This window comes from Ochotona curzoniae, unplaced genomic scaffold (genome assembly GCF_017591425.1).
Source record: "Ochotona curzoniae isolate NIBS_2020 unplaced genomic scaffold, NIBS_Ocur_1.0 contig_908, whole genome shotgun sequence".
In the NCBI taxonomy this organism is placed as follows: Eukaryota; Metazoa; Chordata; class Mammalia; order Lagomorpha; family Ochotonidae; genus Ochotona; species Ochotona curzoniae.
The window spans coordinates 21,937,190-21,958,973 of NW_024466607.1; the positions used below are offsets into that span (position 1 = coordinate 21,937,190).

Genomic DNA, 21,784 nt, shown 5'->3' on the forward strand with positions numbered 1-21,784 from the left:
GGGGTGCTGCACAGAGGGGCTGGGAGAAGTCCAAGCTTTCAATATGGACCACCCTGGTGGGTTCTAGCCTTGCCTCCTCCTTGGGCGCTCAACGGCCAGGCCGACTCAGGAGCCCTGTTGCAATAAGAGCCCTCGTGACTCCTAGCACGAGAAAGTTTGCGGCATGCTAGATGCAGGTGTGGTTAGGTGGGCGGGGAGAGGGGAAAAGCCGAGCCTAGGCGTGGAGGGGCGGGGATGCGTGCAAGCCCTCCGAGGCCTCCGGGAGCACCCTTCCCTGCCACTGCGGGGAGGGGAGGGGGGGACTCGTCCTGTTGCGACCCTCAAAGCGGACCCCTCTCTCCTCTTGGTGGCTTTCAAAGCAGGTGACTTGGAAGCTGAGCTCTGCTTAGCTGTCCTCACCTGACTGCTGATGCAACCCCAGGTGAGTGAAGTTCTCCGGGAGTTGGGCTGCTTTAGGCCTGCAGGGCTCCAGGTGGGAAGGCCTGGACAGAACAGCAAGCCAGAGGGGCACAGGTCCCAGTTCTGCAGGGGTGCGCGCACCTACGTGAAGGGTTACCGGCAGTGACTTCCCTTTGGGACGGGAGGAGTGCAAGCTCAGAAGGGAACAGCTGGGGCGTTCAGGGGTGGTCAGCTAAGAGGACCAGGCTGTGTGCTGGCGTGTTCTCCGGGGAGCTGGTGTGACCGCCACCGGATGCCCAAGGCTGCGGGGCCCGCCATCGCTCTACAGTGCCCGCTCTTCGCTGGTCAGCGTGGCAATCCTCCGCAGGTTTTCCTTGACTTTAATAAACTCGGGTGGATGCTCCTCTTCCTGTTCCAGGGGCTTTTCCAGCTGCGAGGGAGAGAGAAGCAGCAGTGGAAAAGTGGGTTTTTAGGACCCTGGGGTTTGTTCTAAGCCATGAGACGGAACGGGCTGGGAGGGCGCAGTGAGGTTCAGCTTGTGAAGCCTAGTACACTCCACTGACCTCATCCTATCCTCGCCCCCCCCCCCCCAGGTGGCAGCCACCTGGCTCCTCAGGGGCTGTTGTGAGTGTGACATCAGAAGTGCCTTGTGGCACCTTGGGCCAAAGAGGAAATTAAGGTTCAGAGAGGGAAAAGCACTGCTCCAAGGTTCAAGTGGCAGAGCTGGAGCGTTGTGCTCCTTTTGCTAACCCCTCCCCCTCACTTGCCGGCTCTGGGGGGGTGGGGGGGCCATGCACAGGTGCACTCAGGCCTGGGGCCTGCCCCTCCCCGCCCCTCCCCATCTCTCTCACCTGGTTCAGCCTCTGCTGCCTTCTCAGCAGCTCCTGCTCGAAGGGGCACTGCAGCCGCTTGGCCTCCTGCTCCTCCTTCTTCTTCTTGATGAGCTGGTTCCGCCGGCGATGCTCCAGCACCCGCTGCAGCTCGGGCTTGCTGTCCACACCCAGGCCCCTGCGGGGTGGGGGCAGAGCGTCAGGAGACCCTCCCCCCCCCCCAGCTTTGCCCTCCTGCCTTGCCCAGGCTCAAAGCTACACCTGGGAGTGGATGCCAGCTCCACCACGGTCTCATGCCATCCTCCTGGCAGGCCTCGGGGGTGGAACTTTTCACTGTCCTGTGTTAGAGAAGGGAAGAGGGGCTGGCTCAGCTGAAGACACAGGTCTGAGCCCCCGCCACCGAGGGGCTCAGGGATTGTTTGAACCCATCTGTTTGACTGCAGAGACGAGGCTTGAAGTGACAGGCCGAGAAAGAGAGCACTCCCCTTCACAGATTCACTCCCAACATGTCTGTGATGGCCAGGACTGGACACGGGATCCAAATCTCCCATGCGGGGGCCAGAGCTGTCACCTGCAGTCTCCCAGGGGCTGTGCTAGCAGGAAGCTGAGTCAGAAGCCACTACTGTGGGCATCCTCTCCATTGAGCCAAACATACGACACTGGTTACCTTTTCTAATACATCTCGGGCGGGCTGGCGTCTTTTAGAAGATTTTGGTTACTTGTTTCTACCTAACCCTTGGCAGCCTGTGCAGGCTCTACTTCTGTCAGCAGCGGACAAGAGCTTCTGCTTCTCCCTTCCTACCACTAGCCAGTCTTTTATCTTTTGGAGTCTGGTAGCTAAGGAACAGCACGGGTGTGGGGGGTGTGCTGCATTGTGGCCCAGGGCGTTAGGCGGCTGCTTGTGACATTGTCATTCCATGTTAGGCTGCTGGTTCGAGGCCCAGCTGCTCTACTTCGGAGGCAGCTCCCTGCTGAGTGCCTGGATGAGTGCTTGGGGTCCTGGCACCTGTCTTCCCATTGGGGAGACCCTGAAGATGCTGCAGGCCCCTGGCTTTGGCCTGGCCCAGTCCTGCCTATTGCAGCCATTCGATGAGCAAACCAGCCAATGGAAGAGCTTTCCTGTCTTTCAGCCAAATAAATTAAGTCTTAAGTATTTGATTTTCATTTATTTCTTCACAAAGAATAGGCTTTGGAAGGTTCAGGGACTACTAGTGCTTGCTCTTTTGTGACTCAACTGTACATGCTTTCTGTTTATTTGTATTTTCCTTGTGCACCTTTTTAAGGCTTTATTTTTACCTGAAAAGTGGAGTCTGAGGAGACAGAGTAAAATCTTCCATCTGCTGGTTCACTCCCCAGTGATCCCACCAGCCAGAGCTGAGCCCATCTGAAGCCAGGAGCCTGACATTTCATCCAGGTCTTCCACGTGTGTGCAGAGGCCCAAACACTTAGGCTATGTTTTGCTGGTTTCTCAGGCTATTACTAGGGCGCTAGATCAGAAGTAGAGCAACTGGGACTCGAACCACTGCCCATATTGGATGCTGACGCTGCAGGTGGAGGCTTAACTTGCTGTGCCATGATGCTAGCCCATCATGTATTTTTAAGAGATCTGGTTTTACTACTTTTATTTCCCTGCATATATAACTTTTCAATGTAATCTATTTATATTGCTTCTGAATTTGATAATGGGAATAATTTTGATATTAAAGAGGATGCCTCTGAAAGGCAACCAGAGGAAATTCTCATGTAATAATGCTGAGTGAAGAAAACTGCAACCAACAGGGTCCAAAGGGATGTCCACTACAACATTGGCCACAACTGAAAACATAACAGATCTCAACCGGCTCCAGTACCACAACCGGCCAGCAGAGGGAGCAGCAAAGACGCTGCTGCGTTCCTCCTGGTTCTGCAGCGCCCAGGCCACCCTTTCCAACAGTTGCAGAGTCCCTGCCCTGCTGCCACTTCTTTGCCCCTGGAGCTCCTCTTTCTGCTCTTAATCTGGGCCTTCTGCTTCCTGCTTTCACCTTCCAGTTCGGCAAGTGCACCCCTCCCAAGCCAAATCTAACCATATCATGTGCTGCTTCTGCTGAAAGCTTTTCCCACTCCAGAGTTCTCCCAGGCTGTCCCCTCAGCCTCTCCCCAGGCCTCACTGAACTGCTTGTGTGTCCTGCCCGTTGCTCATGCTAGTCCCTATGCCATGCAATGCCCACCTCCTAGCCTGGCTCACTCTTCTCTTGCATGACATTATTTTGGATTGCTCTGGGGTTCCAGGCCTAGTTGTGCCCTGTCAAAGCCCCACTTGATGCAGACCCCATAGAGGAGCAGTCGGCAGTCCTGGCTCCCCTCCTGATTCTGCCTTCCTGTCAGTGTGCAGCCCAGGAGCTAGCAGGTGATGATTTATGTACTCCGGTCCCTGTCACTCCTGTGGGACTCCTGGGTTGAGTTCCTGGCTCCTGGTTTCGGCCTGGTCCATCTCCGGCTGTTGTGGGCATTTGGGTTTCTATCACTCACTCTGCCCCCGATATAAGTTAAGAAGCTCTTATCTCCTGCCCGCTTGTGCATGCAGCTCCTCTGTAGATGCAGGAACTGAGTCCTACTCCTTGTTGTGCTGCTAGGCCTGGGTGCTCTCTGAGTGCTCGGGATGGTTGGGTGGGCATCCGGGGCTTGGTGGGCCTCTCGGAGTCTGTGCTGACCACTAGGGGCGTCCTTTCCCACCCTGAGCCTGGATGAACCCAGAGTGAAGCTGGGCTGCCTTGCATTGGGGCACCTGTTCCAGCCCAGCCAGGGCAGCCCAGTGCTGTCCCCACCTTCTGTGGTTCATGAGCAGCTCTCGGTGCAGCTCCTGGTGACTCCGCGATGCCTTCACGGGGTTCAGCAGCTTCTTGGGCTTGATGAGCTCTGGGTTCCACTCTCTGTAATCAGGCCGGGACATTAGGCCCCCGATGTCTGCCCGCTCCCGCTGGATCTCAGAGTACATGGAGGCTGTAGAGATGGTCAGAGGAATCTGTTAGTACTGGGTGTCCCGGTCCCGCCCAGGCCTACCACAAGTAGTTGAAGGGGATTTCATGTCACAGGGTCCTTGGACACCTGCCTCCATGTAGACCTGGACAAGTCACTTGACTTCCTAAACGTAGATGGACTCTTCTGTAAAATGGAGATGATAATCGGACCGATGCCCAAGGTAATAAGGATCAGAGATGGTGTTTGTGAAAAACCCGGGGCAGAGAAGCGAGTGACACCAGGTCACAGCGTGTGGGTTGGCACCCACATGATCTTGGCCTGGTTACAAAAATCAGTTTCTTCCACCAGAAGAACTCTATTGGGGTTCCTGTGTTTCAATGAACTTGGTAACAGAAAAGGGAAGTGATATGCACTTGTTAAAGATACTTTGGGCACATGCAGTGATGGAATGAAAATGTTAATCCCTGTTGTGCAACTTCTCCATCCACAGGTCCAAGTCTTGTGGTTGCAGCATCTGAATTTTCACTTTCTGCACATCGAAGAGGAGAAGAGCCAGGGGCTGTGCCACTAATCACAAGGACACAGACGTCATCATAAATGCCAGCGTTTGCCTGCTGAGCTGGTGAGTGGCTTATTCACTTCTATCATAGCAGTTTGAAATGTGTCCATTTGCTTGAAATTCAGGTGGAATGGTTCTCAGCTCTACAAGATGGTTCATGTTTCCTTGGAATGTCCAACAGCAAGAGAGAAGGTGGAGGAGGAGAGAAAATAGTTCTGTGAATTTTTTAAAAAGGTTGTGATGTATTTGAGAGACAGAGCCCCCATCTGCCAACCCCTCTGCTGGTATCTGCAGTTTCTGGGGGAAGGTCCAGAGTTGGGGTCCAGTGGCTCCAATCCAGGCCCTCCCCACAGGTGCAGGACCGGAGCTGCCTGGGCCACTGCCAGTGCCTCCAGGGGCTGCTTCAGCAGGAAGCTGGAGAGGGGGCTTGAGCCCCAGACACTCTGACATGCAGTGGGAGCATCCCAGCCACAGGTAGACCACCCAGCCCAAGGCTTCCTTTCAAGAACAATTTCAAGTGGGTAGACATTGCCTGACCATGACCTCCTTCTGGGGAGTTCAGCGAAAGCTGATGTATTAGCTCTGTGCCCTATCCAGCCCAGCTGCGTGCTGTGCTAGGCACTGCAGGTGTCTGATCGGATATACACAAGGCTCTCCATCGATTGTCTGTTGATGTTAGACAACAAAGCTTTGGAGGTTTGGTCTTGGGGAAATGGTATTCTCCAAAACTTGTGGTCGCCATGTGGCTCCTAGAGGGAGCTGGTTCTCCCATCATGCACTGGGCTGCTGAGAGGCTCGCACTTCCAGCCTGGGCAACAGGACCACAGCTGCCTCCCGCCTGGAGCAGGCGTGCGGGGGGCACAGGAGTTCTCTGTGTCAACTAGCCAGGTGTGGTGGTCTGCGCGGTGACCTGGAGGTGGTCGCTGTGCTCAGGTGACACAAAGGCAGCTGTCTGAGGGGCTGTGACTTGTGAGGGGATGTGTTGGTCGCGGGGGCATCTGAGGGGAGGCTGCCTCACACACACGAACAGACATCTGGCATTTCTGTTGCTGCCCATGGCCGGGCTGTGAGCAGCTCAGAGTTGAGACCCCGTGCGTAAACTGGAAAAGTGTTACTTATTGTAAGCTATTGTGGATGCAGTCTGTTAAAGTGTCAAAGCATAAACACCTCCATGCTAATGTTTTCATGAATTTGCATTCTCAGACCCATTTCTAAAGTGGGAATTCCAAATAACTATCTTCTCCTTATCTCTTTATAATGTTTGTTTTCAGTTTATAGCCTTTTGAATTTTTTGGTACTTAGCAAGTAACCATGATACTGTTGGGTAGTTGCTTAAAAAGGGGTACTTGACAAAATAGATAGTTGGCTAACCAGAGCAACCTCCTTAAAAAATTAGTCTAATTTGCTTGAGAGGCAGAAATACAGAGAGAACTCCCATCCTCTGGTACGGCCCCACGTGCCTGCCTGCACCCTGCGCCAGGGACTCCGTCGTGTCTCCCATGCACACAGTAGGCACGCCAACACTTGCACACCTGCTCACTTCTAGGGTCTGCACTAGCAGGAAGATGCAATCAGAAGCAGAACTGGGACTTGAACCAGGCACTCCGATGTAGGATGTGGCCATCCCAAGTGGCACCTCTGCCCCAGATGCAGACCTAACTTTTTTTTTTCGAGGCGGGGGAGTGTGGGCATTTTCTTGCTCTGTGGGACCAAGTTATCTGGGAACCAAGGCCTCAAAAAGCACTGAATCACATTGGAATGGGTTTCTCCTCCTTTGCTGCCTGTTACTAAATTCCACCAACCCTTGAACAGAATATCCCTTAGCTGTGCCCTTTCCGTCCATGTCCTCAGTTCTTGTCCTATTGCTGTGACCGCACACTAAAGTACCGAAGCTGCCTGGTGATAAGGCAGAAAGCTGAAATAATTTGTGTAAGTTTAGGAAATGAGAAGGCAGAAGTCATCATTGCAAAGGATTAGCAGTATCGCCCAGATTTCAAAATGATTAGCAGAAAAGCATTTGGAACCCAAGATGGAATTCATGAGCAACGTGGCCAGATACAGAGTAAGCACAGGGGGCTGGTGTATGGCACAGTGAGCGAAGACATTGCCTGCAACAGCCACATCTTGATTTAGAGCCCTGGTTCGAGGTGGTTCTGATCCACCTTCCTTCTAATGCACCTGGGAAAGCAACAGAGCACCCGAGTGCCTGGGCCCCTGCCACCACGTGGGGGACCCAAGATAAACTTGCAGATTTCTGAGCTTGGCTGGTCCAGCCCTGACTTGTGAACCAGAGGGTGGGATATACATTTCTGTCTGTCCCCATCACTCTGTGTGTATAAATCAATCTTTAAAAAGGCAAGTCCCTAAAACCAGGAGCACCTACCTGACAGCGATGACCACGAAGAAGCTAACACTAAGAAAAAGGTCATGCACTTTGTAAATGTTCATTTGGTAGACCTTGAAGGGTCCTGCGGTACATCCAGGACATACAGAGGTGACCGGACAGGCAAGGGGCCTGTTCTTATGGAGTGGACACTCTACGAACCTAGCCAATGCATTGCTAAACACGAGCATAAAGCAGTTAGAAGCACCTGATAACAAATGGTGATGCACTTGATGAGGGAAGCAGGCTGCTCTGCAAGCGACTACTGAAGGACCTACCTTTGGCCAGCTGGGTGCAGGAGAGGGCCTTGCCGAGGTCTGACGATTGGAGGGGAGGGAGAAGCTGCTGGTGAGGGGTTGGGGTGGCTATGGACTGGCCAGTGTGACTCATGCACCTTGAACAAGCTGGGTCTGTTCGGGGCACACAGAGGCACTGTGTGCGGCCCAGGCATCCACGGTGCCCTGTGAGGGTGTCTGCTGTGAGGGTGGCCGGTGGGCCTGGGGTGTGTGGGGCGGGGAGAGCACGTCTCAGTGCTGAAAAGGTCATTCTGGCTGCTGTGTAGGGAATGTGGTCAGCAAGTTTGGGGAATTTTTATAACTTGAGTTTCATTCACTTCCAATGGGCAGACTCTGTGTCTATCCCGCTTCCCCGCCCCATTAAATTCCAGAAGAAAACCCTCTGATTGGCCTGGCTGAGATCCTTCTTCCATGGGTCACCAGGCACGGCCACGGGGTTGACTGCATCAGGTCCCATGCACACTGGCCTGCCAGGGTCACAAGGGGGGACCCTATGCAGTTTAAACCCGTCCTGTTGCCGTGACATTCTTTGCATCTCTCCAATGAGTGGCCTTTTGCTGAAGGTCCTGTGGATAACAGAGCCTGTCCTGGGTCAGACTGAAGCCAGGAGCCCAGAACTCCAAGCAGGGCTCCTATGTGGGTGGCAGGGACCCACACACTCAAGCACTGCCCCCAAGGGTGCCTGTTGGCAGGAAGCTGCAATCAGAAGCCGGAAGCTGGACCTACACGCAGGCTCTCTGATGCAGGATTTGGTGGTCTTCATCCCTGGGACAGATGCCTGCCCCTTTAGTGAGGCCTCGTGTAGGGAGGAGTGTCCCACAGGGCGTGGGACAACAGAGGCAGCTCTGCAAAGCACAGAGCCAGGCCCAAGGAGTTGGTGCTGTCCTGGGGGGCAGCTGAGCCTTCAGGGGCAGATGTCTGGGGTCCTTCCTAGAGGGGCTGGGGGTCCCTGAGAGGTTGAAGCCCCAGCACCTCTGGAGAAGTGGCTGCAGGAGGCGAGGTGGGCATCTCCCCAAGGAAAAGACAACAGACTCCAGGGGAGAGCTGGCCGAGGGGAGGATGTGGCTGTTGAACCTTCCAGAACGGCTCTGAGTTTTAGCTGTTTCCCTTCCTTAGCTTAGCAAGTTAGCAGCTGCCTTCTGGAGCTGCAGTCTGACAACTTCAGCTTTGGACCAAACTCCAGCTCCTTGGCTCACAGCCACACCCACTCCTCACTCACTAGCTGGGGCTGCTTTCCGGCTCAGAGCAGGGCTGAGGAGGAGGGAGAGCTGCTTCCGATCTGCTGTTTTCTGCTCTCTAAAGCAGGCCTTCTAGTAGAGCCGCTTTTCATAGGCTTTTGTAGAACAAATGAGGGGAGGCTTGCCAAGGCATTTGGCAAATACCTGGTACAGGGTTGAGATCTCAGTGCTGGCTGGCTGGCTGGCTGGCAGGGCTGCCACACTCGGCAAGGGAGGTTGTGCACTGCACAACTCCAAGCCTTGAATTCCTGTAGATTAAACCATGAAGGAATACCTGGTATTGCTGTTAACAGTTCCTATCAAAGAAATCTCTGTGTTAGTTCCGGACTGAACTTTCTCATTCTCCTTAAAAACCACATGGGTTAAATCAGTGGCTCTTAGCCTTGATTTCCATCTCGTCATCACCAGGGGAAATTTTAAAGACATCAGCCTCTGACCTTGATCCTGGGAATTCTGATTTAATTGGCTTTGGGGGCATCTTGGCATCAGGAGTGATAAAGGCTCCTTGGCATTTCTAGCCTCATCTGCCAAATCAGCCAGATTTGCTCACCATGGAGTTAAAAACAACAGGAACAACAAAAGAACAGAATAAAAGCAGCCAGCTTCTAGGTGTTCGCCTGTTTTCAGCTGACTGCATTTGGCTTGGCTGTTGTAAGTGGGTCTGTTGAAGGTCACAGTTGATGGCAGGTGCATGACTGTGGCAGGTCTGTAACTTCTGAGATCCTTTCTAGAGAGCCACGATGCTATGGGCCTGGTAACATCCTGGGAACAGGGTAGAAGAAACAGTGGCCAGGAGCTAAACCGATCCATTGATAGACGATGGCACATAATTCTCATTAATATGTGGATACAGGGCAGAGCTCATCTTTCAAGGGTTGGGAGCCCCTTGTTTGGTTTTTGCCTCACAGGACAGGGGCCCCATGCCAGGCAGGGCAGGTGTGTGCTCAGCTCGCTGTCCTGCAGGGTGTGCTCAGCAGGCTGTGGAGGTGTGTCAATGTTTGGGGGGTCAGCTTTGATGCTAAACAATAGTGGACCATGGCTGCAGGTCATTTAGGAGAGATGAAACAGGAGCATTGGGGGAGTACCAGGTCCCAGCTTATCCCAAGAATGGCCATGGGACCCCTGGCTGACCATGGCTTTAGTGTCCCCTCCATCAGCTTCTCCCTCACTGTGGTACGCTGGTTCTTTCCTTGATGTGAGAGATGACAAGTGACACACGGGCGAGTGCAGCAAAGTGGTAGAAGCAGCTTCTTCAGAGGAGATGCTGGGTTTGAGTGACAGGGACTGCTCTTCCCAGCTGGGCGGCCTTGAGCAAATAGTTGACCTCTCTGGGCATCATAAAGTGGGGACATCGGTCGTGCTTATTCACAGGGCCATTTGGAATGTGGATGATAGGATGTATGTGGTATGCCTGACCGAGTTTTGCTCACTGAAGGTAAACTGTGTCCTCCTATCCAGAAGGGGCATTCGAGCTGGGTCTCACAGTTGCCCTGGGAAGCAGCCAGAGCATGCCATTTGTTGGCTGAGAAAACCAAGGCTGAGAAAAGCCAAGCTCCTTGCCCCCCGACACACAGAAAGGAAATGACAATGCTACTGCAAATGTAGTGCTCTTTCTACCAGGATACTGTCTTCCAGGTGCAAAATGTCATTCAGTGGCTTACATGTCTTTGTATTTCTCTGGATGCTCAAGAAACCCCAAGAAAGGGGCAGTTTGAGCCTCTTTTAGAGATGAGAAAATGGAGGTCTCTTAACTAGAGGATGATCTATAAGTCAAACTGGCACTGGCAATTGGCAGCCTGTCGAGACAGAGGCCGCCTTCCCTCCTCAGGGCTGTGGGTCTCTCCTTTGCGCCCTGTTGCTCTTCGTGCTGCAGGGGCCTCTCAGTTTGCATTTATTTAAGGGGTGGCAGGGCACAGAGAGGAAGAGATGCTTTGCAAATCACAGCTGGCAAAGGAGAAAGAAGCATTCAGCAGAAGTGACAAGCGTGGCCTCCAAATTTCCCCACACTTCTTGCTGGCTTCCTCCCATTGGAAAGAATGCCTGTTTCTATCTCCGGGGTCAGCAATCCAAGAGCAGTGTGTTTGGGGGCTGATGTCTGAACCCCCTGTCAGAGCTGCGTGCCTGCCTATCTGGATGCAACAGCTCCAGGACAAACTTCCCACACCTTTGGCCCTAACTGCCCCATTTGTGAGGAGCAGGCGTGAGCAGGCAAACTCTTGGGAGTTTAAAATCCATTCTATGGGAAAGTCTGGAGCTAGCCACGGCAGTGGGGTCCTTAGCGAGGCTGCTGGAGCATGTTTTGCAGTTGATTGGGGAACAAGCATCAGCAGACCAGAGGTACCTGCTGGCCCACCAGTGGCATCATGCCAGACGCTGCATCCACAGACAGCTCTAGGGGGAAGATGGCTGCAGGTGCTTGATGGCACAGAGCTAAGAGAGCCACCCGGATCTAAGCAGCACATGGCCACCTGGGTGCCACGACTGCCTCATAGCCAAAAAGCTACCTGCCCTAGCAGTTCCAGAAGGCAACTCACCCTGACTCATAGCCCAATTCCAGACTTGCCATGGACCATAGGGTGCTAGAGCCAAAGTCATCTGAAAGGCAGGCAGGGGTGGCATGGCCATTGCTCTCTGGTGTGGAGGAATCCAGGAGGCTGAGAGGGACCATCTTGTCTCCCCAGATTACAGAGCCGGGGAAGGAATGGGCTAGAGTCTGAGTTGAGCTCTGTGTGTATCTGGAACTCGGGTTCTCTCAGCTGTGCCACCTGCTGCACTTGGGCCTCTGTGTACCAGTTTATGCGGAGAGCCCCTGTTTTATGTAACAGTGGACTTAGGTGAGGCCAGATCACACATTAATTCCATTCACATGAGAACTTGGGAGGAAAAAAGATGAGCCATGATTCAGGGCTGATTGGGAGGGATGTTATTTTGTCTCTCCTTTTTTTTTTTTCAAACCCAGCATGCTGGGAGGCAGCCCCTGGATAACATCCCAGACGAAACAGACCCCTGCCCCCAAATTCCAAGTGCTCAGGGCCTGCCTGATAGCCCACCACAGGGCTCAACAACTGCCCTCCTGTCCCTCGACCCCCCCCCCCCGCCCTCCCGGGGCAGCACCCAGTTCAGCAACAAGTGAGACAAAATTGAAAGGCTCTTACTTTTCAGGCCGAGTCCTCAGGGAGCCAAGTCAGGAGAGGTGTTTCTGCGATCCTTGCTCCACGGGGAAGTCCCAGGCTAGCATGGAGGGCCGCCTCCACAGGGCGGTTCTTAAACCCCCAGGGATGGGAGGCCCCCAAAATGTGCCAACAAGTGAGGCAGCTTGCATTCCTGTTTATTCTGGTATCAATAAAAAAGAACTGTTGCTATAGCAACAAGTATTTCACTTGGTGCGTGGCCACTTCTGCGACACAGAACACCGTGTCCAGGCCACCCGCTTGCGTGGCACAAATAAATACGGATTTTGTCAGACGGGTGAGGACGCAAACATGCCAAGCTTTGTCCTGAGCAAGGCGGTTCCACGGAAAGGAATTTCCCTTGTTTCAAGTGGGAGGGTCAGGCAAGAATTCCGGCACTCCCCGATGGAAAGGGAAGCCACACTTCCTGCTGGAGCCAGGGAGCCTTGAAGGAGCAATGGCTCTTGGGGTATAAGAGGATGGGGAATAATGACATCCTTGGGTCATTCTGGGTTACCCTTTAATGAAGTGAAAACTGTCAGCACAGAATATGCTCTGTACTCTGAACTGCATCTGAACCTCAGGGAGGAGCTCTCAGAAAATGGCCCAGGGCAGAGAGTGGGGGACTCGGAGATGACCATGCAGGTCCATGGGAAAGCTCTGGCTCTGGCCCTAGTCCTTCTGGCAGCTACTCAACACCTCTGAGCCTTGGCTTCTGCAAATATCAAATGTGGAGGAGACTGGGAGAGAACATAGGGTCAGGTGATGTTACTGAAAGCATGCAGACCGCATCAGCATGTGCAACCTCCTGAGCAGAGAGAACTGAGCTTGTTGTGACCAAAGGCTCAGCGCCAGCACACAACACTACCTCTGGCAGAATCTGTATTCTGTATTGTGGATCCCTAACACCAGGCTGGGGTTTTGCCTTCTCATTTCAGAATCAACTCTCATTCAAAGATTTACAAGTGTTTTCTAGCTCACAGCATGGGCCTAAGTGCCCCAGTGAGGAAGTTGACCTTGACTGGTCAAATGAGGCCTTTGTACCAACTTTACTTTCTCATAGTCTTGGTTGGTTGGAAGGTGCTGATGAGTCACAAGACACACGTCAAACGTGAAATAAGGTGTTATAAACTCAAGTGTGTGGCCTCTTTGGCTTAGAACATTCGTTCATGTAACAAACATTTTAGTATCCACTGTGTTCCCCGCACTGTTGAGACTATAGTGTGAAAGTGACAGACACGAAGATGCTTGTCCTTGGAGAATCTGCATTTAAATGGGCAACTTGGGCCTACATTATGGTATTGTGAGGTAAGCCTCTGCCTGTGAAACCAAAATTCCACATGGCCTTTGGTTCAAGTCCTGGCTGCTCCACTTCCATGCCAGCTCCCTGCTAATGCACGTAGGAAAAGCAACAGAGAATGCTCACGTTCTGGATCCCTCAACCCACATGGGAGGTCTGGAAGAAGCTTCTGACTCTTGGATTCAGCCTGGTCCAGCCCTGGCCATTGCCATTTGGGGGAGTAGAGCAGCAGATAGAAAATATTTATTTCTTTGTAACTCTGCCTTAAAATCATTTTCAAAATGGAACGAGGTATTCAGACAGTGAATAAGGAGACATGCAAGAAATATATGCGATAAATGCTGTGATGCCAGTAGGAAAGCTCAGGTGAAAGGTGCTGATGGGAGCTTGGGAAAGGTGGACCCAGAGGATGTAACATTGGAGTTGCCCACGTAAGGAACAGTCACATGGGAGAGTTTTCTAGAGAGCAGTGGTGGGGGAGCCCCAGGGTGGAAATAAGCTGGGTCCTGAGGCCTCCGGGGCTGCAGTGTTGGGGAGTCAGGCAGGGGCGGCCTGTGAAGGTCTGGGGGACATTGGCCAAAGCAGCCATTTGACAGTCATGCCGACCTAGAGGGTGACATGTTCTTAGGTATAAAAGGATGTTCCGGAAATAAAGCATGGCTCCTTTTTCTTTGTCTTAAATTCTACCTCTCTTGATTTGCCTTAGAAGCCTCCCTTCACTTCCTACCCTGCTGTGCCTTCACTTTGTTAAGCTCTCTCACTGCCCCTGGTTCCTTCCCATGTACTGTCCTGCTCTGAAAATGAGCATTTTCCCGAAAATGGGCATTTCCCCGGCTGGTAGGAACCAATTTCAGGGCCTCTTGACAGCAGGAGGAGTAAGAGGGAATCCAGAGGTGGGGACTTCTGGCACCTTACACTTAGGGCCTACAGAACACTAGGATCCAGGGGCACATGTTTGATGCAGTGCTGTGGTGTCCCTTAGAATGCCTGCATTCTGTATTAGAGTGGCTCCCAGCTGGTTAATGTGCACCCAGGGAGGCAGCGGATGAGGGCTGGGTCTCTACCACCCTGGATTGAGCACAGGGCTCCAATTTAGCCTGGCCCAACACTGGCTGGTTGCAGGCATTTGGGGGAGTGAACCAGTGCACGCAAGATGTCTCTCTGCCTTTCAAATAAAAACAAAGCGCATATTCCTCTGTCCCGCTCACTCAGAGGAGGGATCTCTGTGAGTCTCTGGGGTAGCAGTGGCCTTCAGCTCCATCTTTATTGTGTTAACTTTATTGCGATGAATGCTATGATGCCAATGAGGCAGGGTGAGGTAAAAGGGGGTGGTCAGGAGCTTGGGAAGCCAATGACAGCTAGTCCAGGACAGCTGCGAGTCAAGGAGTGTTGGGCAGCAATTGCCCAAGGTTGGATGCCATTTGCCCTAGGCAGTTGGGTCTTTATTGTATTTCTTGCATTAATGCTCTTCTGTAAATCCAACTTGCACACAGTCTCGTGAGACTGCCACCAGCCTGCCAGCCTGAGGGCAGAGGCCTCACCTTAGTCTTCCTGGTACTGTTATTCCAGGAATAAGGTACCTTGTGACAGGTATTAAACACAAACATGAGATGACTGGTCAACAGCCACTCTGTCCTTGGCACTTTCTCTTTTTTAAAAGATTTATTTTTATTGGAAAGGCAAATTTACAGAGAGAAGGACATAGAGAAAGATCTTTCATCTGTTGATTCACTCCCCAAGTGGCTGCAACAGCCAGAGCTGAGCCGATCTAAAGCCAGGAGCCTGGAACTTCTTCCAGGTCTCCACGCAGGTACGGGATCCTGACTGCTTTCCCAGTCTACAATCAGGGAGCTAGAAAGGAAGTGGAGCAGCTGGGATATGAACTGGCACCCATATGGGATCCTGGTGCATCAAGGTAAGGACTTTAGCCACTAGGCTATTACACTGGGTCTGCCACAACCCCATCTGGAAGGAATTATGCCTCTGACCTGTTTATTGAGCTAGGAAAGGTGCCCCTGACACATGTAGTGGAAGATCAAACTGTGAAAATCAGAAAGCTTGATCCTCCACCCCTCCCTACTCCATCCTATCTTTTTGGAAAGATAAAACTGTTAGTATGGGTGGTTCACGATTCACAATGGTTTGATTTACAATTTCTGACCCTCTGGTGGTATAAAAGTAGGAAGCCTATTTCTGGTTTTAAGATCGGCTGCTTTCCTGGGGTGGTCCTATCCTCTCTTGATGGTCACAGACATCCCCGTGGTCACAGGTGAACAGCGAGACTGTACAGCAGCCTGTGCTGCCAAGCTTGTACATAAGGTAGGTTATGCCTTAAGATAGTTTCAATGTGTGACAGACTCATTGGGATGCAATCCTATTGTAAGTCAAGGAGCATCTGTATATATATATATATATATATATATGAAGAGAGTACCAACTCTTTTGTTTGCAGAGTTCATTTTGAAATCACCATATCACAAATATCACCTCTAGACGTTATCTGCAAGGAGTGTTGTGATGCAGCAGGTATAGCATTTGCTTGACAGGCCCACATCTCACATCAGAGCACCTAGGTTTGAGTCCTTACTAAGCTTCCAATCCACCTTTTTCTTGATGCATACCCCGGGAGGCAGCAGCTGATGGCTTAAGTACTTAGGGCCCTGTTACTCATGTGGGAGACACCAGTGGATGCCTGGGTTGGTCCAGGCATTTGAGGGAGTGAACCAGCAACCCTCTCTCTTTTTCCCTTCTTCCTCTTATCCTGCCTCTGACTCTATCTCTTGGTCTCATCAAAGTGTTCTGCCTTCTAGATAGATAGATAGATAAAATTTTCCCCTAAAAAGAAAGGAATGCTCAAAATGAAATTGGATGGGGCATGGTGTTGAATCTCTGTATCAGAGCCTTTGAGAGGGGTTTGGGAATCTGGATTTTAAGTGAATGCTTCCCTGAAGATTCACTTACATGAAAGGGTTTGAGCGTCACTGTTCTGCAGCATAACCTTACAGGGCCTCCTCTTCAGTCTCCTCTCAAACACTTCTGCAATGTTCATAACTTAAGAAAACTCCCAAGCATATATTGCTATTGTTACTAGAAAAAAAAAAAGCAAGCTTAAAATGGGAGAAAAAGCGTCCTTTTCCAACCTGTTAGAGCTGGTCATGTGTGGTCCAGTTATTGCTCACTTGAAAGACACAGATCTATAGTGAGACAGAGATCTCCCATCTGCTGCTTCTCTTCCCAAACGCAACAGCCAGGGCTGGGCCAGGATGAAGGTGGGACTTGGGAACTCAGACCTCCCAGGTGTGGGGCACCTCAGCCACCTGTGCCATCACCACTGCTTGTCAGGGTGCCCATTAGCAGGAGGCTGCACTGGAAACAAGGGAACTGGGACTTGAACCTGGCACTCTGATGAGGGATGCATGGCATCCCTAGTGACACCTTACGGCACGGAGTTCCCGTACTGCCACCAGTTTGAATGTGGCACTCTGAACGAATGAGTCTCCCAGGAGCTCCCTCCAGGTAATGGCCGGATTCCAGCTCAGCAGCTTTGCTGCCTCTTCCTCCAGTGCCTTCCAGTTTTTCAAAAAAGAAGGCCTCTGCAATACCAGGAGCTTGGGGATCAGAATTCTTGCTCTGTCCCTGGGCAGACAGGGAGATTGAAGCACACCTTTCCCTCACTCCCCATCTTCTGGCCTTGGTAGGTCTAATTTCTTGGAAACCAGGGATGCCAAAAGGTGGGAATGTGGGGGATACGGAGGAAAGGGTGGGAATGCAGAAGACCCTGGGAAGGCAGTCAGGAGGCAGAGATGGAGGTGAAGAAATTTCCTGCATCCATGGTGGGCTAGGCTGGGCTAGGCTATAACTTGCAGGGGAAAATAACAACAAACAACCCTAACGGCTTCCTTTTCATTGTTGCCTCCTTTTCTGCAAACTTCTGGGTGCCAGGGGCAGCATGTATGGGCCCCACACACAGCCTGACCAGAAGTTTCCATGACAACCCAAAACTTCCTCCTGGGCTCTGTTATTCAGTCCGAGTCTCCCAGGCCTCAATGAGGTTTCTGAGAAACCACCCACAGAACAACCCCAGGATCAAACAGCGGCTCCCCGCCCCGTTGTCCCCTAAACATGGTCAGCTGAAAGGACATGGGGGCGGGCAAGAAGCTTTTCTGGCAGAAAAACACGTCCCAGGGTCAGTGGGGAGAGCTGTCTTTACAACAGTTTTGAACCAGGAAGAATGGACTCAGTGGAGGGATGTGAAGCATGAAGATAGAAAAGTGAGAGGGGTGGGGGAGGGCAGCCGGTCGTGTTAAAGCAAGCTGGCCCCTAGCGCAGCTGCAATTAGCCATGGCTCACTGGGTCTCTATGCTCTAGAAGGACTCGGGAGTGCCCTCAACCCCAGCACATTTGAATTCCCTTGTAGCCAAATAAATAGGTCCTAGTGGTTGTAGAGGTGGGGAGATTGTGCGAATGTGTGCGCGTGCAGACAGGAACCTGGGCATGTCTTAACTTGTCAAGCCAAGCAGACTTCTGGGATTCCTGCTAGTATGGTTTCTAGATGCAGCAAATGAAGCTGCAGCATGTCCAGTTTAATCTCAGATAAGCAATGCATTGTTTTTACAGTGTAAGTCTGCCCCCATTGCAGTGTTTGGGGCACATATCCATTAAGCTATGGTTCACTGTTTCTCTGAGATTCAAATGTGATTGGATATCCTGCATTTCACTTGGCCACCTGACCCGGCAGAGGGAGGGACGGAGACCCAGGCTTAGTCCTCTGGCTGCAGGGAGAAGTACGAGCTACCCTTTTGTTCATGCTTTAGAGAGATGCTCCCTTCCCTCCAGGTGCCTGGCCTGCGTTGCAGGTGGGATGCAGGTAGCACCCCTCTCCTTCACTAAACAGGACTAGGTAGCTTTCTAAGTATGGCCATGCAGCAGGTACTCCACAGAGGTGACCCTTCCAGCCCAGTGCTTAAGAGTGTAGGCTCTGGGACCAACTCAGATGCCAGTCCTGGCTAGGCAACTAGGTGATCTTTGACCTTGTATTCCAGAACATAGGTACGGAAAGCCCTTCACACAGTGTGTGTCACAGAGTCAGGACCCCATAAGGGGGCGGCAGTTATCTTCACAAGCCATTTAAGGGCTTGTCATTCAAGTGAAAAAAGTGGAATTTAAGAACAGGGTCCATATCATCTTGGCACTACATCTTTCTCTCTGTATGAAGAGACTCACCCACAGTGCCACCAGTGGCTGCCTGTGGTTAGTGGGGGTTTCCTAGTAGGCTTCCTCCCTTTATTCTCAATTTCCCACAGATAGCCGTGGGGAGCTATGTAATACTTTACTGGTAAGGTATTATTTGGGACAAGCACTTTTCCAAAAGTATTTGGTACTTGGTGCAGAAATTGGGGCTGCTATGGATGAAAGCAGCCCACCCTCTTGGGTTGGGGCTTTCCTAAAGGAAAGCAGTGTTTGCCTTTTCACCCAGTGAGGGAACTGGCTTTTCCCTCCCACACTCACTTTCCCTGCTCCTTGAGGGACACAGCCTGAGTAGTGGCTCCATAAGCACATGGTTCCGAGCTTGAACCTCCGCAATGCCCCACCTGGCCATGTGACTTTAGACAAGTCATGTTGTCATCTGCATGCAATTTCCTTGGGTTGCCATTGGGTGTTAGAATTACCTCCAGGAGGGGAGGCTCATATCTGATTTGTGAATATATCCCTGTGCCACACACGGGGCCCAGTGTATAAGAGGGCAAGAACTATTAGCTGAGGGAGCCAGTGAATGGAGCTGAGATGACAGGTACAGCATGTGGCGGAAGGGTAATCCTGGGTGATCAACAGTCATTGGCTGTTATTGCTGTTTTCAGAGGGGTGCGGACTTTGGCATGGAGGAGCCCTTTGTGGGGGAGGAAAGGTCCCTTAGGTTACTGTGCTTGGGCTCCCTGAGCTTCAGTTCCCTCTGTCCCTGCCTGGCCTGCAGCTGTGTGAGGTGCAGTGGTGGGACAAAGATCCTGTGGCCCCTGCCCCTCGGAATGCATTGGAAGCTGACAACTTCTGATTAGAAGGGAACTCAGGACTTCAGATCAGGGGCCACCTCTCTGCAGCCCCGTTCCGGAGAAGAGAAGCCCGGAGTGGACCCTTAGACACAGTGGGGGAAGTAGCTCCAGCGGGTGTTTGAAATCCGATTCCTGGGATTGTAAAGTTCCACACTTTGGCCTCCCCTGACTCAGCCAGATTTGAGAGCCTCCCCCACAGGATGGCGGCGCCAGCAGTCCTGCAGTCCTTGGCAGTTCTGGCTTAGAGACTTAGAGATTCGTTGTTCTAAAAGTTCCCATCCAGGAACTGGGGGCGGGATCTCCCAGAGGGAGCGGGAGGAAACTGGAATAAGAAAGATGGTCCGTGCTGGAGAATAGCACTCCAGTACTGGTAGCAGGGTGCCTGGCTTTGCCCTCTCTGGTACAGGGTTTGATGGGTGGGTTGTGCAAAGGGTAGCTGGCCCTTGAGCCCAAGTCCCTGATCACTTTCTAAATAATGCCCGTAACTGACAGAGACCTGGATCTGCCTTCCTCAAAGGGCCCTCTCCAAGCTCAGAATCCAGCATCCTGAACACTTACTGGGTGGGCTGAAGGGAGAGTGTGGTGGGAATAAGGGGGCATTTCTGTTCTTTTCCCTCTCATATCTATGTTTTCCAGTTTTCACTGATTCCGTATGACGTTGATGGCATTTTTCTAATCTGGAAAGCCTTTCATTGCCCTAAAATAGACAAGTAATAGGTGTGGACTATAAACCAGCAATCAGAAAGACTAGAGAAAAACACCTGCTAGCCCAAAGTCCGGTCATCTGATAAGTAAAGCCGCCGATGACGCTGACTCTCCCATCCCGCAGCACACGCAAGCAGAGGAAGGCGGCTCCTCACACACTTGGCACTGCTCTCTGCTGTGCTCAGCAGCCGGGACGCTGTCAGGGTCCTGCCCAGCCGCTGCCAGCTCAGGTCCTCTCTGCCCCACCGCCTGCTTCTTGGCTGTGCCTATTTTCCACTCTCTTGCCCTGAACTGCGCGCTCCCGAATGCCTCGGCTTGGGGGACCCGCCAGGAAGTGGACCTCGCAGGACTTCTGTAGGCGAGAGCCCGAGCGAGAAGGAGAAACTGAGTGTAAAGGCTTGAGTGTGAGAGCGAATGAGTGTGAATGTGTGTGAGCTTAAACACGGGAGCAGCACGGCATAGTCAAGTGTGGATGCCTGAGAGGATGAATGGGAGAGAAAAGAGGAAATGAAAGAAGACAAGAGAAAGTGATTGAAAAGAATTTCAAAGGGATGGAAAGGAGGAAAACTCCGCCATGAAGGATGCTGCGCCCACCGCGCGCTCTTCCCGCCCTGCACATGGCACGGTGGCTTGGCGCCCGCTTACCTGACCTGAGCAGCACTGCTCGGTAGAGCCCTGTGGCCTCGGCAGGTCCCCGTGCCCACTCGCCCAGCCTCTGCGCCATGCCCTGCGCACCGGCTGACTTGGGAGCTGGCACTGCAAGCCAGAGCAGAGTGCCCAGCTAGAGCGGCTGCAGCCGCTGGAGAGCAGTCCCCAACAAAGCGCCTGGGGCTCGGCGACTCGGCCCAGCCTCCCAAACCCCACTGCGGATCTGGTTACAGTGGAGCTGGTGGCCCGAGGGACGGACGTTGGGGCGCCAGGAGGGAAGGCGGGCAGGGGCAAGACCAGGAGTCAAGGACGGGGTGGGGGGCAGGCAAGGCACTGGGGGCGTCAGGAGTGAGGACTGCTAGCTAGCCCCGAGGTGCCAGGGTCAAGGCGAGAACACAGTGTTCTGACTCCTACTGTCTGTCGCCCGCCTACTGTTTTCCATTCTTGGATGCTGCAGGTCTGTGTGGCCATACCTGGGAAGTGCTGTACCTGGGATCAGATCCCAGCGACATGAAATCACAGCTAGGTGACTCCATGCTTTAGTTTCGGCAAAAGCTCAGTTAAACTCATTTGTAAAGTGGAAGTGGCCCTAGTATTTCTCTTACAAGGGAATGAGTGCTTAGAACAGCCCCTGGCAGAGCACACACCCCACCGACCTAGCAGTTAAGACATTCAGAGTCACACGCTTGACTCCCTGCTTCCTACGCCAGCTGCTTGGCCACCCGGGAGGCCACAGTGATGGGTCAAGTCATTGCTGTCCCTGCCGCCCACGCGGGAGACCTGAATTGAGCGCTCGGCTCCAGCTGCTGAAGACATTTGGAGAGTGAACCAGTGGGTGGAAGATCTTGTCTCTCTCTGTCTCAAGAAAAAAAAAAAGTGGTTCCAAGGTATCCCAGGACACAAGAAGGCTGAGGGTGCAGGCTTGTAGGACCCTGAAAAACTGATTTTTCTAGCTTTGTGGAGATGGGAGGTTCAATGGGAGAGTAACCATGGGGTCAAAGTCCGACAGCATATGGGTTGGGAGAAATGAGAGGCTAACAATTTTGGTGATCTTCTCTGTGTCTGGTGAGGTGCTATTTTTCTTTTTTTAATTTTTTGACATTTATTGAATGCTTCATGTCTGTTTTGTCTAATCTCTTAAACCCTTTGAACTGGGATTCATTGGCTTTCAGTTTCTCAAATGAGAGAAAATTGAGGCTCAGAGAGGTTAAGCATCTTCTGTATAGTCACACAGCATGGAACTAGGGTATG

The 21,784-nt window shown here is 52.3% G+C and overlaps 1 protein-coding gene across 1 annotated transcript; it reads right to left on the reverse strand.

Annotated features, from left to right (window-relative positions):
- Positions 1-533: 533 nt before the first annotated feature.
- On the reverse strand, positions 534-20,637 carry FAM107A (family with sequence similarity 107 member A). The gene is made up of 4 exons (XM_040994741.1): positions 20,531-20,637; positions 4,034-4,208; positions 1,251-1,407; positions 534-829 (listed from the first exon to the last, which is right to left on the reverse strand). Exons 1-4 carry the CDS (start codon positions 20,607-20,609, stop codon positions 722-724), a joined length of 519 nt encoding a protein of 172 aa, XP_040850675.1. The 5' UTR covers positions 20,610-20,637; the 3' UTR covers positions 534-721.
- Positions 20,638-21,784: the final 1,147 nt, after the last annotated feature.